The 22,150-nt window shown below is 39.7% G+C and overlaps 1 protein-coding gene across 1 annotated transcript in view; it reads left to right on the plus strand.

Moving 5' to 3' along the window:
* TRPS1 (transcriptional repressor GATA binding 1) overlaps positions 1-22,150 on the plus strand; it is a gene marked incomplete at its 5' end in the record, with an annotated part of 172,684 nt that overhangs the window by 144,819 nt on the left and 5,715 nt on the right. Inside the window, one exon of the mRNA XM_084280091.1 lies at positions 21,257-21,379. Coding sequence (XP_084136217.1) covers positions 21,257-21,379 — 123 coding nt within the window. The remainder of the gene's footprint in view (positions 1-21,256; positions 21,380-22,150) is intronic.

Genomic DNA, 22,150 nt, shown 5'->3' on the forward strand with positions numbered 1-22,150 from the left:
TACCCCGACAGTTGCAGCAGCTCTCGAGCCTCTGGATTTGTTTGCAATGAGAGATTTGTTGTGGATTTTTAACAAGGCTCCTGTGTGTGTGCCATGCTTAGTAAATATTGGCCTTCAGGGTATTTTTCAGTCACGCTGAATGGACTGTTAGTTTCCCCAAACTGCAAAGTGCAGAAAATCCATTTCACTGATATTTTTTTTATTATTATTTTTATTTTTTGCTGTAGAGATTGCATCACAACTTGTGGTGTACAAAAGAAGAATAAAATCACAGGGAATATTGTGTCTGAGGAGCTGGGGAGGAAAGAGACTAGTAGCTGTGTAATGTCCAGTTCTTAAATAAGTGACATTGTGAGTGTTGAATTTCTGTTATGAAAATTATGAAGCAGTATTTTTATTTTATTAGTGGTACTGTGAACATGAAAATTCGACAAATCACTAAAAACCTGTACCTTTTACCAGGAGGTTATAATAGAAAAACATATCCGAATTGTTGGACATTAGACAGAATGAAATTTATAGAGAAATGGAGAAAATGAAAACAAAGTACCATGTATCTGAACTCTATACATAATGTAATGTGTGACTAAAACAACAATGAAAAAGAAATGGACTTTGTGAGGGGGTTCAATGGCTTCCCATTATACAGTTTAATGTTTTGATAGCCAGTGGAGTTTAATATTAAAATATTTCTAGTGCCCCTGTGAACTGTTCTGTGGATACATTTTACGAGCTAATTTTAAATGAATATGAGCAATGGGATGAAGCTTTTTCATTGGAACATGGTTTGTAAAAACAAAAAGCTTCCTGAGATAGCGTGGGTATGCTGAAAGCAGCACCGCACTGACACAGTCAAACTTTACAGTTCTCAAGTGTTTTTTTTTTTTTTCCAGTGACTGGTGAGGCTGTTCTAAAAGTCAGTATCAGTCATAGTGAAACAGTGCATTGGTTTTGGTTTCTTTGATTTTCTGGAGAATTACAGGGTACGCGAATTATTTTTCTTTTTTTACTGTCGTCATTTTAAGTGATGGTAGAGAAATGAATAGAACAATAATTTATTGAGCATTCACACACTGTATGTATACTTTCATTATACATTTATAGAAGACCTATTGTTCTGTGTTTTCTGCTGGAGGCTAGTCTTGTAAAAGAATAGTCTAGAATAGACTCACTCGGTGCATGTGTTGTCCATTTGCCTGTCAGCAATAGTTTTGACAGAAAAAACAGGGAGTTTGAGTGACTGCTGGTCTGTCTTAAGGTATGGTAATGAGGCTAATTAGGAGAGATGAGAGCTGAACTGGATATGTGAAGGCAATTATCCGTGAAACTTTTGTCATGCTTTATCTTTATCAGATCTCTCTCTCTCTGTATATTTGGCATTTGCCAGTGACGCGCAGAATGGAAATATTTGAAGTGATACATATTTTAGAAAAGCAAAGTAAAGAAGGAAGGCAGGGGGAAATCTATATGAGAACATCTCATTATTAAACTGTACAACTTAACAAGCATATTGTAGTTCAGCAAGAAAAGACCTTGCCTGTGTTATTCTTGTCACTTACGTTGACATGAATTAAAATCAATTACTTTTTTGCAATAATGAACTTATTAGACACCTACATCTCCCCTGTTAAGCATGCATTGTTTTATTTGCTCCTTTTATGTTATGAGGAGCTGCAACAAGCATGTTATTAAATGTAGTTGAAATAAAAGTGTGCAAGGAGCGTGAAAAGGTGTTTAATTGTAAATCTTTTAAAAAGCCGAAATCTTCTCATTTATGTTTTCAGGAGTGTGGTTTACTTCCAGACCGTTTCTTACACCCATCCAGTACAAACTGATTAAAAAAGATGCATTGAACAGAGCAAATGAAAACCAGGTGTCACAAGTCTTGATGAATCAATGCACGTAATCCACAAAGAAAGAAAGGTGACAAATGAAACTTGCACATTAATGAGACCATAACCAGGCTCAATTACTAGGCCGTTTTGAAGAGCTATAGTGACTTCACATATCTTTTCATGTTAAAGGAAAAAATGACATCCTCTGAGCTCCCTGCACACTCCTGCTTCTTGCACTGTGTCAAAGGACAGGATACCTCTAATCCACTTTTAAAGAGAATAAATATAGTGTTAGCTAAAGATCTAGCTATATTAGATATACCCAATGACTTTTTAAAGGAAAAAAACCCTCTAATTCATAATTTACATAATATTACTTACACATTTCATATGTCTACCAAATATGCTTATAAAGTCAAACTACAGACTGCAAGTCAAATTTATCTTAGTAGTACGTAGTCCTCTCTTCCGAACTTGCCTGAAGTACAGCAAGGAATCTAGATGTGTAATAAAGATCAACACTTACTGCCCAAATATTTTTCCATTAAGCAACAGTTCTTTTTCTCAGATTCTGTTTTGTAATACATATATAAAGAGCTTTGAATTTACTGCTAGCAAGAATATTACACGTCCAGAATGCCAGCACAAAATACCTGAGATCTGCAGTAATAATCCCAAATCTTCCATGAAGTGTTGCATTGTATTTTGGGCCTTTAGTTTCATTTACTTTTAGTCATGATATGGAAAACTGCTCCATCTCAGGTAGACCCATTGCCCGCTTGCTGCTCTAAGTTGTCCTTGTTCTGTAAAGCACAGCACACTATCACCACAGTCAATACCCTTTCCCCTCTGTTCTTCACACACATGTATGCACACACAAACCACCCTCTTCTTTCTATGCTACACAGACAGTCAAAGTGGTTTATTGCAGCTTATAATCCACAGCAATTCATTTCTTACATAGCTTTTACTGATCTTTAGTAAAAAGGCAACTGTTGCCCCCATGAGAGAATGTAGAGAACTCTTTCCATCAGCTTTTAGGTAATGGAGGAGAGGATGAAAAACTTTATTCCATAGGAATAAAAGTAATTATCAACCAAAACCGAAACTGGCTCAGCAGTTTTCTGCAGAACAGGAATAAGGGAATGACCACACAAATGTCACTTCAGTCATAAGCAAAGGCAGTGCCAAGGACACAGGACTTCTTACCATGTGTGATACCCTTTCTCAACATAGACTTCATGTGCAGTATTCACAGTTTGAGAGATCTGGAATATATAGCTTTGTGCAAGAGGGACAACTGGAAACTGTCTTTAGATCATTTATCTGTTACCTATCAGCTTGACTAAACAGAAACCCCTCATATGCATTCCTACTCCCTTCAGCTCCTCTTCTCTATTTACAGTCCACTGTATTATACATGACTGCTCGTTAGTATAAATTTACGAGAACAAATGTGCTGGTCTCCCAAGTGTCACTAGGAGGAGGACTCAAAATCTTCTGATCCGATATCACAGATAAATAATTTAAAGAAGTAACTTACCTAGTTGCAGAAGCCAGCCTTTTCTTTCAGGCTGTCTGGATGTCTTTACCATATTTTCCTAGCCAGTGACAATGGTGCTACATAAACACGTAAAACACTTTATTACGGTGCCACTCGGTTGCAATGGGTTACCTATAGTACTTGTAAGGGCTAGGTTACTAATGAAGTGTCATTTCCTTGCCTTATTTGGTTTGTGTTGCAACCTTAATTATATTTCGATTTTAGAATAAACTCTCAAAGTAGTGTACTGGGATTTGCCCACACGACTTGCATTAACATTAATCAGAATCGCGTGTCTGAATTCCCACCACGCTGCAGACGTACCTTGGGATTGTTAATGGGGAATGCTTGGGGGGGGGGGGTGGGCATGCAAAGAAGGCTTCACCACAGCTTCCTTTTGTTCGGAGCCACATTTGTGCTCTTCATACCTGAAATGAAAGATGGCAGTGAATACTGAAGCCCTTTGTTCACGAGCTGTGTCAGCGAGGACAGTGACAATTCGTGTTTCCTCACTTTAATCAGCATAAACCCAGCAAGTCCTTTGTGCTGATACACTGAGATGGTAACTGTAACCTGGGGGGAACAGGCACGTCTTCGGTGTAACTGTGAGATTTTGTACGTGAGGATGAAAGGCTGCTTCAGTAAAATAAAGCTTCATTTCCATCACCATCATCTGTGCCAAACAAGGCTTTTTATCAGCAGTTTGCATGTTGTTTGAGTCTTGCATTCTTCCTTATTTTCCCGTTTCTGGTTGCAAGCAAAGTGTCAGATATTACTGTAGTGGAGGGAAGCGATTTCAGCAGTTCTTGCGGTCCCGGTGGAAGAAGTGCCCAGAGTTTAGGGAGGCAACCTGCTCAAAGGTCCTTCTGACTAATTAAGTAGGCTCCCAGGGGTAGACTCATTTTGGTAAGGTTGGCCATGGGTTGAGAAGTGTTGCTGTATTTTTTCTGTATCTGTGTTGGCTGGTCATCACCCATTCAGAGACATGACTCTATCATGGGTTAAATATCAGAATATATCACAGAAACAAAATACATTAATCTCTTTGTGTCCTCTTTAATGCACAAATGAAATTTTCTCATTAAAAATAAGATTTAAAAGAGCTGCACATATTGCTCCAGTACCAAACACAAGAGAGTTTCTGTCTAGAAATCAGAGTCAGTGAAGCTTAACTGTTTATAAGTCGACCATAGTTATAAGTTGTGTGTTTGCAGCTATGTCTTCTGCTGGCTTCTTTGGAACATCTTTAAAGGAAAAAAAAAGTCTTACAAAAAAGCATTCCATGTCTAAGGTAATCCATGTTTTGCATCAGAAGAAACATTCAGAAAAAAACCTGAAGTTTCCTTGAATATCCTATCTTGGAATGATGGATGCTGACTGATTGAAAAACATGAAAAAGGAGTTTCATTTACTGGATTTCAAAGCCGTTACCTCATAAAACAAATAATAACTTTCCATAATGCTTTCCCATTAATCCATATATGTAATGCAAATAAATGAATAAGAAGTTTCATATCCTCCAAAGTTTACAATGATTCCACGACGTCAAGACAAACAGTTTCTATCTCTAGTGATGACTCATTGATTTGGTGTAACACTCCAAAACTCGTTTAAGAAAAATACTGTTATGTCCCTTTGGCTGAGTGAGACTCTAACATTTAATAAAACCAGAACCCCAGGCATTTTCTTAATTTTTGTCTTAGGTCCAATCTTGCAAAAGCTTATGGATGTGCTTAACTTTACACAGGTGAATAGGCTTATGAAAATAAATTAGATCTCTCCCATGCTTAAAATTCAGTACAGCTTTTTTTTTTTTTTTTGGTACAAGCAAGGCTTTTCTATGCTGCTATAAAATTCATTTTTATTTCTGCTTTATCACATTCAGATGCTTTCCTTGCTATGCTTTCTGTTTTAAACTAGGGCTTTTTAGATATACAGTGTTCCCACTGTGGCATTGGCAAGACAAAGAGAAAAGATGTATTTGCAACTTGTACGGCTCCAGTGAAAGTGCTAATAAAGATTGCCTTAATCCTAAAATCACAACAAAAAAAAGTTAAAATTGCTCATGAACAAAAGAGTGTTTTGTGATGAAACAGTTAAAGTAGCACTTGTTTCCTGGCAGTGATAGAAAAGATTTTTTCATTTTTAAAAATTGTTCCAAAAGCATCTTTCAGTGTACAGTCCTTTTCAGTTTGCATCTGTCTGCATCGTAAGCGATCCTTTCACCCCCTTTTCAAAGCCATATGAAGCTTGCAATGCAGGATAATTAAAACAAATCTTGAGTAAACTGTTTTGTGGAGATAGAAGTTTGATGGTTGAATATATAAAAAATTGTAACCAGATGTTGTGCAGAAGCCATAGTAGTTTAAAGATCACGAGCTTTTTCTTTTTTCTTTTTTTTTCTGTATGAAGCAAAAATATTCTAATTGAAGTTGTCAGCAGGAGTGAGACTAATATGCCTGTATTTGATTAAATAATAGTTTATTTAACATTCAGTGTGGCCCAAAATTGGCTGAGACTAAAATACAGAAACTTCTTACTTTAAATTTTCATTTTTAAATAGAGTGAAAAGTAAACCTAGTTAATGTTAACATTTTTGCTTGATATTCCCAGCCATTCTATGATTTGTCCATTCCTGTGTCTCACTGGAATCCTGTGCTATCCATTGCACACACATTTTCTTCCTATTTTCTTATTGACTGGTTGGACGATGGAAGAAATGGAAGAAGAAAGATGGGCAATAAAGTCAGGAATGCACTGGTTGATCGGAATTATTACTGAAATCTGGTAGAATTTAAGAGCATAACGCAAGCATCATCCAACATCCCTTCTTGCTAGTCCGTGCAAAGCACAGAAACTCCAGCAGACACATTAAAGGATATTCGTGCATGAAAAGGGTTGTGTGTTTTAAAAACACCAGAATATTGAAGTATGTGCAGTAGGTTTCCTGGCAGTTATTTACTCTGTACCGGATAGCAGTGTTTAATGGATAAACTCCGATGAAGTGGTGGCTAAGATTCTTTCACTAGATGATTGCCATTTTTCTCTATTGCTTCACTAATGTACCCGGTGATGTCTTCTGAAGTCAAACGCTGAGATTCTTACTGCTTAAACATCCCTGTTGCTGTGCATAAACAAGGGATCCCCATCCTGCCTTCTGTGAGTAACCATTGTTAAATCCGTAGGAATTTCATTCTCACTTCTCTCTGGAGCTGCTTGGCCTTTTGCGTAAGAAGGGGCTGTGTGACTCAGGATCCACAGACTGCACTGGATTTAAAAAGAAACCATAAAGAAGTGAGAGTTGCTTGGCTTACTGGTGGCGTGTGTGTGTGCACTAACACTTCCCACAGGAACACTTCAGAATCAGGCCTGAGAGCAGGCATTTTTAATGCAGATCTGTCTTTAAAAATAGCTCGTTCCAGCCATCAAGTAATGCTGTTCGTGGTCGGTTTTCTCAAAGTTTCCCTTTGCCCCCTGCCATGGGAGCAGCACTCGATCCGTGCCCTCGCAGCACCCTCCCGTCACTGCAGCTGTTACAGCCCGGCGCTGCCCCACTGCTGTTCCTGGCACCTCTGTACTCGGGGCTGCACCCAGTGCTTTGAGCCACACTGCACTCCCAGCGCTCCTGCAACCTGCCAGTGAACAGAGCCAAGTTTGCAGGGAGACTGCAGCATTCTGTAGGAAACTTGTGTTCTGTTACGAGGCCATTAATCACCGAAGCAACGCAGTAACCACAGCCTGGGCTGCGCCTGCAGTATGTGCTGGGGCTCTGTCGCTCCTGACATAAAGTTACATGTGCCATTTTGGAGGTGAGGCTCATCATGCCTGCCCTGGTTGTGCCACATGTGTGCCAGGGCTCCAAAGGTATGTGGCAGGGCCATGGTAAAATCAGCTAAGAATTACCCTTACAATAGCAAAAGCCAAGCTCAGTTCAGCCAGCTTTTTATCTTTTTTTGGTATTTTCCCCTCCTCCCCCTTTTTGATGTCTGAACCAGATGGGCATCAAATCAGTGTTAGCTCTGTAGGTTTCCTACCTTCTTCTGCTTTCCTTGTGCTTTATGCAATAGGTGGAGTTATCCCGGGTCTGAAATAGGAAAGGATTTGTTCTTGGATTTGGCAAAGGAAGAGTTAGTTGCAAAACACTGATTTGTTGAATGTCGTAGCTAAGATGCTTAGCTTTGTACTGCTGTACAGTAACTTCTGGAAGTTGTTCCCTCATTAACTCAGACTGCTATTAATAAAGGAAACAGGGCCTGGTATTTATATTTCAGGAATTATTTCTGGGAGGTATAACTCATTGGTAATTGCGATCTGATTTTGGAAAGATTTTTCCTTATAAAAATCCATACGTGTCACATCCACTTACATATGTGGGCATTATTCAAAAGAGCAATACTCCCTCTGTATCTTGCCCAGATTTAAAGCCTGCTTTAGAGGGTCCAGGATGCTGGTCATAGACAGGTAGCGTTGGCAGACATCCCACAATCTCCTCAAAGGGTCCAGAGGTTGTTACCGCATGAATCATTCAGTGTTCCCCACACCTTCCTCATCTTCCTGCTGATTTTACTATCAGGGTTTCACAGCCATGAAGTTTCCACAGCCATGTCCATTTCCATACGACTAGCCACTAAGGTGTGAAATCCTAGTCCATGACACAGAACCAAAAAATGTTTCCTATAAAACATATGTAGGAAATAAAGGCCCTTCTCTTTTCAGTTCCTGAAAGAGGGCTTTTGGCAAGGATGCTGATGAAATGGAAGATTATATATTTTTTCTCCTAGAGAAAAGGCATGTCATTATAAATGTGCTTCTTTCTAGTGTACATCTTTTTTCCTTCTCAGTCCTTAAGATTCCAGTAGGTGATAAAGAGAAAGAAAGGGAATGAAAACAATTTGACATTCACTGTTAAGGAAAACCTGAATTAAATTGAAAAGCGAATTCTTAAGAATGTCAGAGTTTTTGTTGCATCAGTAAGACAGAAATGGCTTTGAATATAGCCTGCTTGCAAGTAACAGCTATGATTTTGTGCAGCATGTCTAAATGTAAAGGTTTCTTTTTATTTCAGAGTTGTGTACGTAGGCCTTCTGGAGGCTGGTATCAAAACCTGGGGAATTGTGATACTAGCAGGTGGAAGGGAAAAGGGAAACAAAAGTTTCCTGTCCTTTTTTTGCCTGAATAGTAGCACCTGATGTATTGATCAGTAGAACGGGACCACAGCTCCTCTTCGAGCCCGTGTCTGAGCTCTGCAGAAATGCGTGAACACGCTCAGGCGATCCGATAGCCTTCGCCTCTCCAGTTACAACAGGGATGCGGCCACAGCTGCCCGCCAGCGCGGCTGTGGAGCTGTTTCGCAGACTGTTCACCACTTTAGAAAGGAAGCAGGGAGCTTGTTTTACAAGGCTTTCCTGCGCAGTCAGCTTCATTTAAGAAGCCTCCAAAGGATGTGAAAAATAAGTTAGCTGTGGGCTTGCAGGAGGGTTTTCGCCATGCCGCTCCTTCCAGCCTAGTGCTTGGTTTCTTGAATGCCGTTCTCCAGCCCTTCACAGTGCTCTCAACTAAAGCCTGAGTATGTGACAGAGCGGGTGCATTTCTTCCTCGGCATGCAGAACTCATGATGGAAAACCCTGCTAAACTGCGTGTTTCTCTCGCACTGCTCCTGTCAGGCTCGTGCCGTTTAAGAGAGTGACTGCCCCCAGCAGCAAGCGCCCCTGCCACTTGCTTCAGAAACAATTCCTTCCGTGAAATGCAATCTGTAGGAGTGATTCTGACAATGCAGATTTTTGAAGCTGGTGTCTTAAGCAATTTATGAATCGCTTTCTTAAAGGTAAGAGAAAAATTAGGCTAGGGACCCTGGAAGCACGGCTGTGCAGTTACAGTGTTCTGTCTGTGCAAATGGGAGTGAGTATAAAAAGAGGAGAGGGACACCAGCTTCTAGGTCTGCAAAGGCAGAAAAGCCCCAAATCCTGCATGAATATTATTAAGATAAACACTGTTTATTATTTGATTTTCGTAAAAGAAAAATAAAATTTCCCCACCGGATGATTCTCCTAAAACAAAAAAGAGGTTAAGGGAGTTTGGTTAATGAGGTTAAGCTTGATTAATAAGGGATTCAGAGTATTCCTTTGTGCTTACCGGTTACTACAACTTTCGTTTTTCTCGTGCTTTTATATGCTCCCGTTGCTTCTAGTATTACATCAGGTAACACTTGTTTTTCTTTTTTCCTAACCTTGTGTTATACCACAGATTTTAAGGTCTTCAGTCATTATGCTGTGGCTCTGTCTTGAATTCCATGAAATGTTTCCTATCAAACTAGGAGACCATATGCCCATGTTGGCCTAAAATTCTCAGTGCATCATGTACCAGAAATAGAAGCTGGTAAAGATTCTTCAGAGATTGTGTTCACTTGTTCCAAAGACCTGGTTTGTTTATGGAAGGGATGCTTGCAGTACATAAACACTATTTAAGGAGAAATGTCTCCAAAATGTAGACCAGTTGTTCTCTTCTCGTTCTCATCTTAATGGTATTTTTAAGGAAAGCTATACAACACCCTATATTGAGTCTCATTTACAAGTAGGTGTTAGGATTTTGATAGGAAAGAGCAAGCAGAGAATAATCTTTGTTACACCTACATTAGATACTTTACTCAGTTCCTCATAAACATTCTGAAATTATTTATGGTGGAATTTAAAACTAGGTTTCTCCATTTGTAGTAGCTGTACAGTTTTAGAGACTGCAGTCTGTAACATTCAGGCTGAATGTTGGCCTGTTTTAATTAATATTTTTATAGCCATGAATTTTAAAATATTTTAAATTTGAAGGCAAATTAATAGGAATTGAGGCTAAGATAGAAATTATTGGAACAAAAAAGTGATGAGTCTCTCACTGAAGAAAGCTCTACAGAATCGTTGAGGCTGGAAGGCAACTCTAGAGATCATCTAGTCCAGCCCCGCTGCTCAGAGCAAGGTCAGACAGAGCAGGATGCTCGGGGCTGTGTCCAATACCACCGACACACCACAGCCTCTCAGGGCAACCCATTCATGTGTTCAGCCACCCTCACAGCAAAAAGAGCTTTTCCTTTATGTTCACATGGAATTTCCTGAATTTCAATTTATTCCTCTGCCTTTTGCCCTTTCACTGGACATCACTGAGAAGAGTCTGGCTCCATCTTCTTCACTTCCCCAATCAGGAACTTTTTTATAAGATCGACTTGAGCCTTCTCTTCTCCAGGCTGCACAGTCCCAGCTTTCTCAGCTTCTCCTTCTTTGACAGATGCCTGAGTCCCTCAGTCATTTTTGTTGCCCTTCACTGGACTCTTTCCAGTACACCCATGGTTTTGTTGAACTGAGGAGCCCAGCACTGGATGCAGCACTCCAGGTGTGGCCTCACCAGGGCTGAGCAGAGGGAAAGACCATCTCCCTCAACCTCTTGGCAACACTTTGCCTAATGCAACCTAGCACTTTTAGATGAGTTAGCTTTAGAAACTACAAATATCTATTTATTTTAAAAATTGGGAGGGCTTTTCTTTTTCTTTTCACCCTCCCTAGATGGGTGTTGGGGTTGATCACAGCTCTAGTCCATTCTTACTTCCTAAAGCTATCAAAAAGGAAGCCATCAAACATACTTGCAGAAAGTGGGCTCGTAGGACAGAACAAGATGATTATGTTAGAGCTAACCACTTAGACACAGACTCTGCTTCATTGTCTTGCTATCTGCAAGTGTTTGGAAGGGATTGGATTAGATGAAAATGTCCATTATAAAAAGGCCACTGCTTTTCAATATTTACCACACGGTGGTATCTGGGATACCACAGTTTCTCCCTAAGCTCACAATAGGAAATAACTATGGTAATTGTGTGGTATGGGTTGGCAAATGTTGATTTTTCTGAATGGAAGCCATTCTAGCAACAGCACTTAAGGAGATCTGCAGTGAGAGCGCGGTCCTAAGCGTATTGAAAATAATAGCTGGACATAGTCTGCTTTGGATCCCACCTAGTAACAGCTTTCTCAAGGGGACTGTGTGAGCCTCAAATTATAGTTACTTCAGTTCCTGAACAAGTCTATAAGCTATAGCTGCTCATATGAAACATTTTCTTGGTATATTTTCTCTTTAATTAAAATTAATAGTCCTAAGGGGAATTTTTTAAAGTGCAAGTAACAGGTAAATGTTACCTCACTGCTTTTCACTGAGAATTAAGACACCTAATTGACATTTCCTCTTTGAGTCCTGAAGACCTATATGAAAACTTTAGATCCTCATTTTGTAACTTTAAATTAGAAATAGTTATTCCAGTGCAGTTTCCAGATTCAGGGTGCGAATTTGGGAGGATGTAGGTGATCAGAAGTCAGTGGGACTGAGGCTTCTAAGACACTTAATGACTTTTGAAATTTGTACCCCTGAGGAGCCTTTCCCCTGCTGATTTTGGCAACCCTCAGACAAAATCTACAAATGAGAGTTCCTCCTCTCAGCTGCTGGCTTTCTGAGCCATTTTCTATATAAATAGAGATCACGTGGACTTTAATAAGGTCAGGGAATGTTTTTTAAATGTCTGTGATTTTGTTCCCCCTCCCCCCCCAACCTTAATTTTGCCCATTTGATTTCTGTGGAAGTGGGAACAGATGGCAGAAGCTGAGAACTCCAGCAGCTTTGTGCTCACACTTTGAGCAGAGCACTTGCGGGATTGGGACCCTCAATTACTATCACATGTAGAGTTACATACTGGCTCCTAGCTGAGATCTGGAAATACACTCTGGTTCTTCTCCCAGGTCAAAGTCAGGGGTGTTTAAGGAAATACGGACATATCTTTGCTCCATTTCTGTCTGTTCGTTTGATGAGTAAGATTACTTCATGAAAGAAGGGATTCGTGGCGTGCCTTCTTGAACATAAATCCTCTAGTATTGATGCCGAAACTGAAGCACTTAATTCCGTGTTTAGGCACCTTCATAACCGACTCTTTATCTCAGAAAGTGAGTCTGTTTATAGCAAAGCCTAGCTATAGATTTAGGTTCCCTGCTTGCGACAGCAGGACTTGGAGATTTTTTCCCTGTGCCAAGAAATGAAAGGGTCAGAAGCCTTTCCAGTTTTCTCAATGTCTGTCATCGTGCTTAGTTCTGAGAGCACTACTTTTATCTGCTTACTGATGAGAATAAGAGTAATTGAATTTCGTACATTTCATACTGTTTATGTTGTGTTTCTAATTTTAAAAAAATGCAAGAGACTGGTCAGGACCTTCTCTTAGATTTGTTCCCCAACAGCGGCTGAGCTCGTTTGGAAGCACACGGCGTTCGGAAAGGAGCGGCAGTCTGTGTGTACGAGCGCCGAGTTTTCAGGCAGCCGTTCAGCGTTGGAGCTGCTGTGTGGATCTTATTCAGCAAAGTGCTGGTGGAGAAAGGTTTATATTATTTAGGAGCGTGGGTCACTGTACCAAACCAGGCTCACTCTGTCATGCTTACGCACATTAATGCATCTACCTAAATATTTTTTATATTATTGCTACTTGGTACTGCTTTTTTATTAGTCTTACTTTCTGATTTCTCCCTGTAAGTACTCTGTGAATATTGCCCGACTGGTCAAGCTGAGTTAGGAAAGTGGGAAGACAATCAGACAAAGACTTAGCAAATTGTACAGCAGTTGCTGGAAAGGACTGATAAAACCTGTTGCAATGCTAGCACCATAATTCTGGTGAAGATGCTGAGAGATGCCGCTGACAGCTTTTTACTGTGTTAGGTGGTACACTGAGAAAAGAAAATAGGACAGAATTTTAGGCAGATTGTAGTTTAAGTAGTCGTGAGCACACCTCAGCAGAGATAACGGCGTTACCTTGAGTCGATGTACAGGAAGGGAGGAAAATGGTGCGACATTGGGGAAAACAAAGACAATCAGGGCTTTCTTCTTGAGCAGCTGCAGCCAGTTCCACTAATGGAAGTGCAAGAGCAGAAACTGGCAGCACAAGGTATGCGTTCGTTTTTACAGATGGCAACGCAGACAAGTTGGTAATTGAGAAGGAAGTCGTGTACGTGAGCTGTTTGACGGGGGACAGCCCATTACAGTACTTTCCTGTGTAATTGACTCGGAGACAGAATTTCTATTCCTCTTGAATAGGTTTCAGTTGTTGCAAAATTACATCATTATTGTGTGGGAAATGCAGGTTTCCAGGTTGCTTTTTTTTTTTTTTCTTCCCTGGCTATTGGTGTTAATAAAACTTTAAAAATTAATTTTTGGGCTGCCTCCGTGGAGGTCTGTGCTGTACTGCTGGTAACTGGTGGCAAAATACAGCAGAAGCAGGATCATATCATAGTGCGATGCCTATTTTTTAAGGCACTGGCAGAGATCTAAGGATGATCAACTTGTGCAAATTGAAGGATAAGACCTCAAAAATAGATATGTGTGTAGTAGAAGGTAGCTGGAGGAAACCACTTTCTAAAAAGATCATATTTTGTATAGAACGATTAAGTAAATACTCAACTGTTTGCAGAGCAGACTAATACATAGTTCCAGTGAAAATATGCCTCAGTGTTCAATACAAAAGCCTCATTCCATAAATATGTGTATGTGTATTTATTGATTCCATGTATGCATTTGGCCCAGAGAAGATCACATATATTTTTAACACACAGTGTTTAAAAATGAAGCGCCACGGACTGTGGCAAGGAAGTCTAACCTGCAGGAAAAGTTTTGCTTCGTGTTTCTGCCACTGCAGATCTTGAGGGGAGAGTCTGTGAAATTGCCTTCCACCCCTGCTTGGATGAACTAGGAGACACACCACACACTAGATAATTTTCGCAGATAAATGCTCAAATGAACGAAAATTAATAATTCATTGTGAAGCATATTGGGATCGTTTATGTGATGCCATAGTTGCGTGTGGCTCTTAACGGATGATTAAAACAATGGCAAATTCCTGCCTGCGGAGCTCAGGCTCTGGCTGGAGGTGGGTGTCGGAACGTGGTTCCCTTCCAGCGCAGTGGCAAAGGCTGGGTCAGCTCCAGCACGGGGGAGGAAATCAAAGTAAGAAGGTGACAGCTGTATTTTTCTTAATCGTTTATTTTGATCAACCGGTGTTTTACTTTGTCATCAGTCATCACATTGTAAGCTAGTATCTTAGTAAATTCTCCTTGCTCAGTGAGACACAAAGGGGTTGTAGTTCGCTGCCTGGTTTTTTTGGGGTGGGTTGTGGGGTTTTTTGAGCAGTGAAGTGCCGCTGTCTCTAAGGTCGTTTCACAGAATGAGAGGAAATGCTGTGAGTGTTGGGACAGAATCTACTCATCTGCATTTTTGCTGATGATAAAAAATAATTGCCGTTTACACGCACATTAAAATATTTACTCTCCCTAAGGGATCAGGAGTAGATCTCTGTAAGGCTGCACTAGCAGTAATGTTTAATTTACTGTCTGGTTTCTTTTTTCCCCTCTCTAAACCTTCCCCCCCCCCCCATCCCACTCATTAAAAGTTTGTAATACAACGTATATAATAAAAAGATGCTGTCACAATAGAGCATTAAAAATCCTACTAAAATTTTTAGATGAATTAGGTGTGTGATATTAACTTCCCTTTTGACATTTTTACTTGCTTCCTACCTTGCCTTGCCTAACCTATCTTACGCACCTTTCAAATGCAGCTCTTTAATGTAATTGTTCTTGAAAATGTCTTAAATGAAGAGTTTGGATTTGACACATTAAATTGACGTCAAGAGGCATCTGTTAACTTATAGTTAAGGTTGAAAACAACTTCTTTATGTGTTTTGCTTTTTCTGACAACATGCTTTGGGGACGAAAATTTTCTGTGCCTGGTCTATTCCTGAAACCTGTCCAAGTTGTAAAGGGAAGAAAACCCAATTACTTTCTTTCTAATTTAGACATAGTTACAGCAAAAACAACTAAAATTTTAAAATGCAAAACTTTACGGGGACATAGTTGTGGCTGTTTTCATAGCTGAGAGAGAAAGAAGTTTTGATTAAACACATTCAATCTGAGTGCCTGTGCAGCCAAAAGAAATGAGGGCTGAAAGATTCTTTTCTCATCCTAAACAGAAGAAAGTAGCGCTTACTCCAACACCCAGATGCTGCCTTGCTGCCCAGATTCTAAACCGAGCCTCACCCAAACTCAGAGAACTAAATATCTCCTCTTGTAATCAGGTCAATACCTGGAAAAACCTAGCAGGTGTGAAACAAGATGCTCCTAAATATTCATGGCTGTGTAAATGCAACAAAGAGAGATGAAACCATGAGTGCATTGCACTATTTTTCTGAGCTGTGCAGCAGTAGCCCAACCATTACAGGTACAAGACCAGCTGCTTGCAACCGACCCTCTCCACAGCAGGTCACCTGGCTCATACTGAACCATGAGCAGGCAGATTTCATGCTGCCTCCCTTCTGGACCTCCTGTGTTGGCAGAGAGCATTTCGCCTGTTTTTTCTTTCATTGAGGCGTGTGTGTTGCAGTCCCCACCTTTGTTGTAGGAAATAGGACTGGCATATGCCTATTCCTTGGTAACATTTAGGATTTCTCTGCACCTCGTGTTCTGGAGCTGTGATTACATCGTGCTCTGTTTCTGGCAGAGTAAAAAAGCCAGAGATGGTCAAAAAATCCACTCAGGCTTCATCATATCGTCGTCTTGTGTTGGGGAAGTGAAAGTAATCAGCAAAAAAGCGAGTTTTGTTGTGTCCAAAACCAAGAGGGTGATGTAAGAAAAATGCTTGGCTGACGCTCATGGAGCCTATTTGAGTTTCTAAAAGCATCTTCTGGCAGAAATTTCGAAAACAGGATGTATTTGGCACTCACAGAGTGTCAGGCACTGTTGCTTAGTCTAGCTAGCTAAAAAGCCGCAGTTCCTGAGCAGTGTTTTTGGCTGTGCTTTTACAGGATAGATTTTGCTGCTTGAAGTTCCATTGAAATAACTGAAAGTTTGGTACATTTTATAATAATTTTGTAAAACCAAGGAGTGTAATGACACTTCTACATGGCTGTGAAGTTTGCAGTGATGTAAATTGTAGTAATCTTTTTTTTCTCCTAAAAACCAAGCGCCTGATCCTGCCAAGATGCTGAGTGAATTACCTGTCAGGGTATTCAGCGTTCTTTCATTGCTATAGCAGGGAGCACTAGCATTAATTTCCTTGTTTCAGTGGAATAGTGGTAACTGGTAAAAATGGTTTAAGGAGTTAAAAAAAAATTAAAAAATAGTCATTCGGGCTTGACAATGTGTAGACCAAGTTTCAGACTTGTTCGATTTGAAACGGTCAAGATATGAAACCATAAAAAATGTGAGCAAATACTCTGCATATCAAGGGCTGTTATGCAATTACATGCTTTCAGCATGGTTCTTACTGAGGGAAAACAGTTAGTAGAGAGATCTACAGAGCATGTTTGGTGAATAATTACAAACTTTCATAGCTTAGCTACATAAGAATAATAATCCACTTGTTGCCTTGCTACTACAAAACACTAAAATGTGTGCATGCTTGTTTTCCCTAGAGCAAAGCCACTATGACTGTAGATTTGTTAGAAAGTTATCTGAAAAACTTGAAATCCCCTCTGCCCCCCAACCCCTCAGTTTTGGACAGACTCCAAATTATAAACAGCTGAACTGATTTAAATAAAGTTTTCAGTACCAAAAAAGAAAAGAAAAAAAAAATTACATCTGGGCTGACAAAAACATGGGCCAAGTTTCAGCCCAATGTGATTTGAGACAACTGTGAAATTAAATGCCTAGGAACTGGAATGGAAATAGAGACAGGCTCTCCACTGCACTCACTGGCCTCTTCAGGATTTGAGATTGTAATGTAGTGTTTATAAGGCTCCAGGTGATTAAAGCTTGACTTAATAGATACATATTTTAGTTATTTAGACTTTTTTGGCTTATTTTTCCGAGGATGTACAGAAAACAGTTCATGGATGACTCCAGTTGGTTCTAGTGGTATTGATTGCCAACTAAAACTTGTTTATCCGTGGCTCAGACCATCTCATGACTAGTTCTGTTGACTTACCTTTTCTGGGCTGATCTTAAAAGATTATTTTACTATGGTACATGTTCACATTTGAAAAAGAGCAGGAGGCTCTATAACATACTTCTTGAAAATACTGGCTAGGGTGGTGCTTAGCAGAGCATTTAAGCATGTGAATGGGTTTTATGGAGGCTGTGGGAGATAAGCTGCTGCACAGACCTTGATGAATTGGAGCTCAGAAGTATGTTCCTTTGCAAGACTACCTGGAAAACCAGCAATATTGGCCATTGTTATTATTGACTAGTACAAACTCCGTGTAAAACCAGACAAACTCATTCAGAAGACATATCATCACTGACAGTGGAAATACCATCATTAATGAAAATTTAGCACAAAAAAAAAAATCTGTTGGCCAGTAACTTTTATAAAACTTGGTATATGGGAAGAAAAGGCTTTTGAAAGTTGTTTGGTTGAGGTTTTTATAAGAAACTATTGCTTTAAGAGAGGAGGACTACAGAAATTACAGACTTTTGAAAACAGCCTCCATTTTTTTTTGCAGGCAAAGTTTCTCAGATGTATTTTGATAAGCAGGTCCGGTCCGTTCCATGGTTAGCGTGATCTAAGAATCAAGAATATTTAGTCCAGTTCTGCCACAGTCCTGTTGGACCCTAGGAAATCCATTCTAAACTTGTATGCCACAACTGTAAAAAGCTGTTTCATAACCAAAAAGCTCAACAAATAATTACTCCATGTAAGCGATGTTGGAACACTTTTGTAGCAGAACAATCATTGGTGATTAGCAGAATGATCATTGGTGATTATCCTGTAAGGTCATTAAATAGTCCAGAAACAAGAGAAGGTAAAAGAAAGATGCAATGCAACTGTTGGAGCAGCTATTTGTGTTAACTTTAGGGAAGGATGTTTAGCTTGAGTACTTTGAAACTTTAAACAGTAAAATAGCTTGTAAGTAAGCACAGGTGTGGGTTTTTTGATGCATATAGCTACTGCCAGGTATTTTGTAGATTGTTGTCAGCTGTAGTCCTTGTATTATCTCATCGCAAATAATGTCCAGTTTGAATCATCTCTTTCTTAAAAAGAAAAAAATAGTTCCCTTTGTCAATGTTCCATAGTATTCAGTGAAGAGTTTTCAGTGTTATTCTCACACGGTTCAGGTGTGTGCAATTGTAGCCTATATACTAGATGCCTCTCTATATCTTAAAAGTCTTCTATGACTTCATAGAGCACATTTCCCAAACTCAAGGAACACAACCAGAAATGAAAGGGCATTGAGGTCCTTGTGTGAGTGCAGAGGAGGGCAACCAGACTGGTGAAGGGGCTGGAGGGCAGATCCTATGAGGAGCGGCTGAGGGAGCTGGGGATGTTTAGCCTGGAGAAGAGGAGGCTGAGGGGAGACCTTATCACCACCTACAACTACCTGAAGGGAGGTTGTAGAGAGGTCGGCAATGGTCTCTTCAGCCAGGTGACAGGTGAAAGGACAAGGGGAAATGGCATGAAACTGCACCAGGGCAGTTTTAGATTGGATATTAGAAAAAAAATTTTTACTGAAAGAGTTGTCAGGGCCTGGAACAGGCTGCCCAGGGAGGTGGTTGAGTCACCTTCCCTGGATGTGTTTAAAAAAAGGGTTGATGAGGTATTTAGGGATATGGTTTAGCTTAGGATGGGAATGGTTGGACTTGATGGTCTTAAAGGTCTTTTCCAACCTTATGATTCTGTGATTCTATGAAAGACTCAGATTAAGACTCCAGTTTGTTAATGCAATCCACCAAGAAGCCATAGGCCACCAGACAAAAAGTGGGAATGGAAAGGAACAGTTCTGTGGTTGTATCTGAACCCTGGCCATATACAGGCATTTCCACTTGGAAACTTACTGCCCTTTAAGAGGACCAAATTTGGGTTAGTTTAGTGAAGCTTTACTGTACTCTTAAGGAGAATATTTCAGCAGCCAGGTGAAGTCGTGCAAGGATATACAACCATAAATGAACGGAGAGCTTCAGTTTACCTGGGGACAAGTGCATCTTCATAGCGAGCTGCATCTCCTGTATGCTACTGGTTGGATGTTTGCTGAAGGATATCAACTACCATTTAGTTCTCCCCCTAGTCAGATTGAGGAAAAAGGTAGTGTATTACTGCTTCTGATTTAAGAGTCAAAGTACAGGATGATTTAAGGGGGTGAGAAAGAGATTATCTTGACGACAATCTTGATTTTATTGTATCACCTTAACGTAGCACAACCTGCGGTACTAATGAAATTGTGTTCTTGGTTTAAAAGGGCAATTGTTAGCCTGACTTTGTGCTCACTAAAAACATTTCCCCAATCTTGTTAAATTATTGCACTCATTTCAGAGTTTTATGGCTGTGCAGCTTACCAGCCCTCGTTTCTTTACGTTTCATTCATTTTCCTTGTATTGATGATTAATGGAGGATGTCGAACGTTAGAGTGAGCAGGCATCAGCAAATGCAAGATCATAATTAGTTTAGCTGACGAGGGCCTCTGATAGCACTTGCATCTGGATGGAAAAATTACCCTATAGGGAACTGGCTGCTCACCAGGTCTTTTTAGTGATACATTGTGAAACACCCGATGAATCAAATGCCCTTTCAATGCCAAGAAAGTGTTCCAGTCTTGAAGCCAAAATTATGTCTGCAGAAAGCTTTCCATTTGAAATGTATCAGAGTACAATTATAACCATTGTATTTTTTTGGCATGAACACCGGTCTTCTACAGTATGGACTAAAGTTAAATAAATTACTTAAATTTTATGAATCTCTGAAATTTTGACTTATAGTGTTAGTAATTTTTAATTTATAATAAAATTAGTTTTCACCCAGGCTGTTTTTTCCCTGTACTCACCCATTCTTATCTTAGATGATGAAGGTTTCTTATTGATTTTTTTTTCCTTGCTAAAAGGGTTGAAATTCAGATTTTCTTTTCAACAAAAGAATTCCATTTCCTTCTTATTAGTATTTGTGCCCACAAACACAGCCTGACTTTTGTTTAAATGAGAAGTTTAATGAAATCATTACTCCGTAGAAAGAATATAATGAGCAATACTCATAAACGTGTCTACTTTTAAATATTCCTGGATCATCATGAAAGCTGATGAATGCACAGCTCAGCCTGGTTAAAAATCAATTTGTGTTTAGGAAAGTTGCACCATGGCTTACTTTGCCCGAATAAAATAAAATAAATAAATCTATCCATTGATGAAACTGTGTTTTCTGGGGTTTTGGGAGAAGTTCAAAAGAGGTCTCATTAAGAATACTGTACTTTTGTTTGTCAGAGGTTACTCGTTGTTCTTAGCGGGCTGTGGGAAATATATGGGAGCTTATACTAATGTCAGAAGTGGGAAAGGCAGGAAGTGAATATCACGTATTCAAGTAACGAAGCATAATCTCTGTTAAAGGATTTAGTGCGATATAGATACAAACTGTAATTAATTAAAGTGGTGGTGTTTCAGAATTCTTGCTAGCAATCACACTTTAAAATCGGGCAAACTAAAAAGAAGTAATCTGTTGTGAAATGCAATGAACAACCCAGGAGGAGTTTACAGAATGTTCTCCGTCAGCTTCCAGAGGGGTTTTTCAGAATTTGCTGTTTAGAAACCATCATTAAATGCACAAAACCTGAAGTTCAAAAAGTTAAAGCTGTTATTCTGAAAAGGCTTTGGTGTTTCACACACCTCATCCATCACTCTAGGGTTAATTATAATGAAAATCAGTGGTGCCTATTAAGCACAATTGAACCTGACCTCATTATGGGCAGTGTGGTTTTATACTGTCATTGTTGCCAGTCTAGAGACAAAACTCCTGTGTTGATTTGTCCTAACTCCGCAGCTCATGTGACTCACCTCTGACCTGTTTTTTTTTCTGTGTGTTTTTTGTTTTGTTTTTTTTTTTTTCTTCTTCTTCTTCCTCATTTCAGAGACGTAGAGGCTCGGGTGTTTTTTGTGCCAATTGCCTGACCACAAAGACCTCTCTCTGGCGAAAGAATGCAAATGGTGGATATGTATGCAATGCGTGTGGCCTCTACCAGAAGCTTCACTCGGTAGGAAGAACTTACTGGTTTGTTCAGAAAAAAAAAAGGGGGGGGGGAGGGAGGTTATATAGCTAAGCTGGGCAGCTGTGGTCTTGTCTGGTTGTGTGATTAGTACCACTCCCTGGCCTGCAGTTAATTTCCTAACAGGGTTTTGCAGTATGGTCACTTTGGGATCAGATGTGATTCATTATGAAACAGGCTGGGATGCTGTGGGTAGACATGTTTGAGATCACCAGTGATGCATTTAATTATTTTGATACAAAGTAAGAGGAAAATTATTTCTTTTCTGGGAATTCCATTTAAAGGCATACAATATGTTGTGATGAAAGCTCTCTAAATTCAAGAGCCCCTATGTTCATAATAACAACAAAAAAAAGAAATTCTTAAAGTTAGACATCACATCTGTATAAAAAAATGTCCCTTGCTGTTTTTTTTGTTTTCTCTCACTTCTCTTCCCCCCCATTATTCCTGACAGTAAATTTCCTGGAGATATGGGGAGGTGGGTTTTTTGTCGTTTTTTTTCCTACAGTTCCTATAGTCTCCTGGAGGATTCTGAAATAATTCAACAAGAAGCTTCTCACTTGATGGTTGGTATTCATCACTTGGAGAGGGGAAGGTTCACCATCACTCAGGATCAGACAGGGAATAAGTAATAATCATGAACTGTCTATATTGCTTTTCATCTTATTGACACTTGGCTTGATCCTGAAAGATGTTGAATGCTCTGGTCCAGGTCCAGGAAAACCATACTTAAGTGTTTCCTCGGATCAATGCCAAAAT

The sequence above is a fragment of the Gallinula chloropus genome, assembly GCF_964237585.1.
Source record: "Gallinula chloropus genome assembly, chromosome: 2".
Lineage (NCBI taxonomy): Eukaryota > Metazoa > Chordata > Aves > Gruiformes > Rallidae > Gallinula > Gallinula chloropus.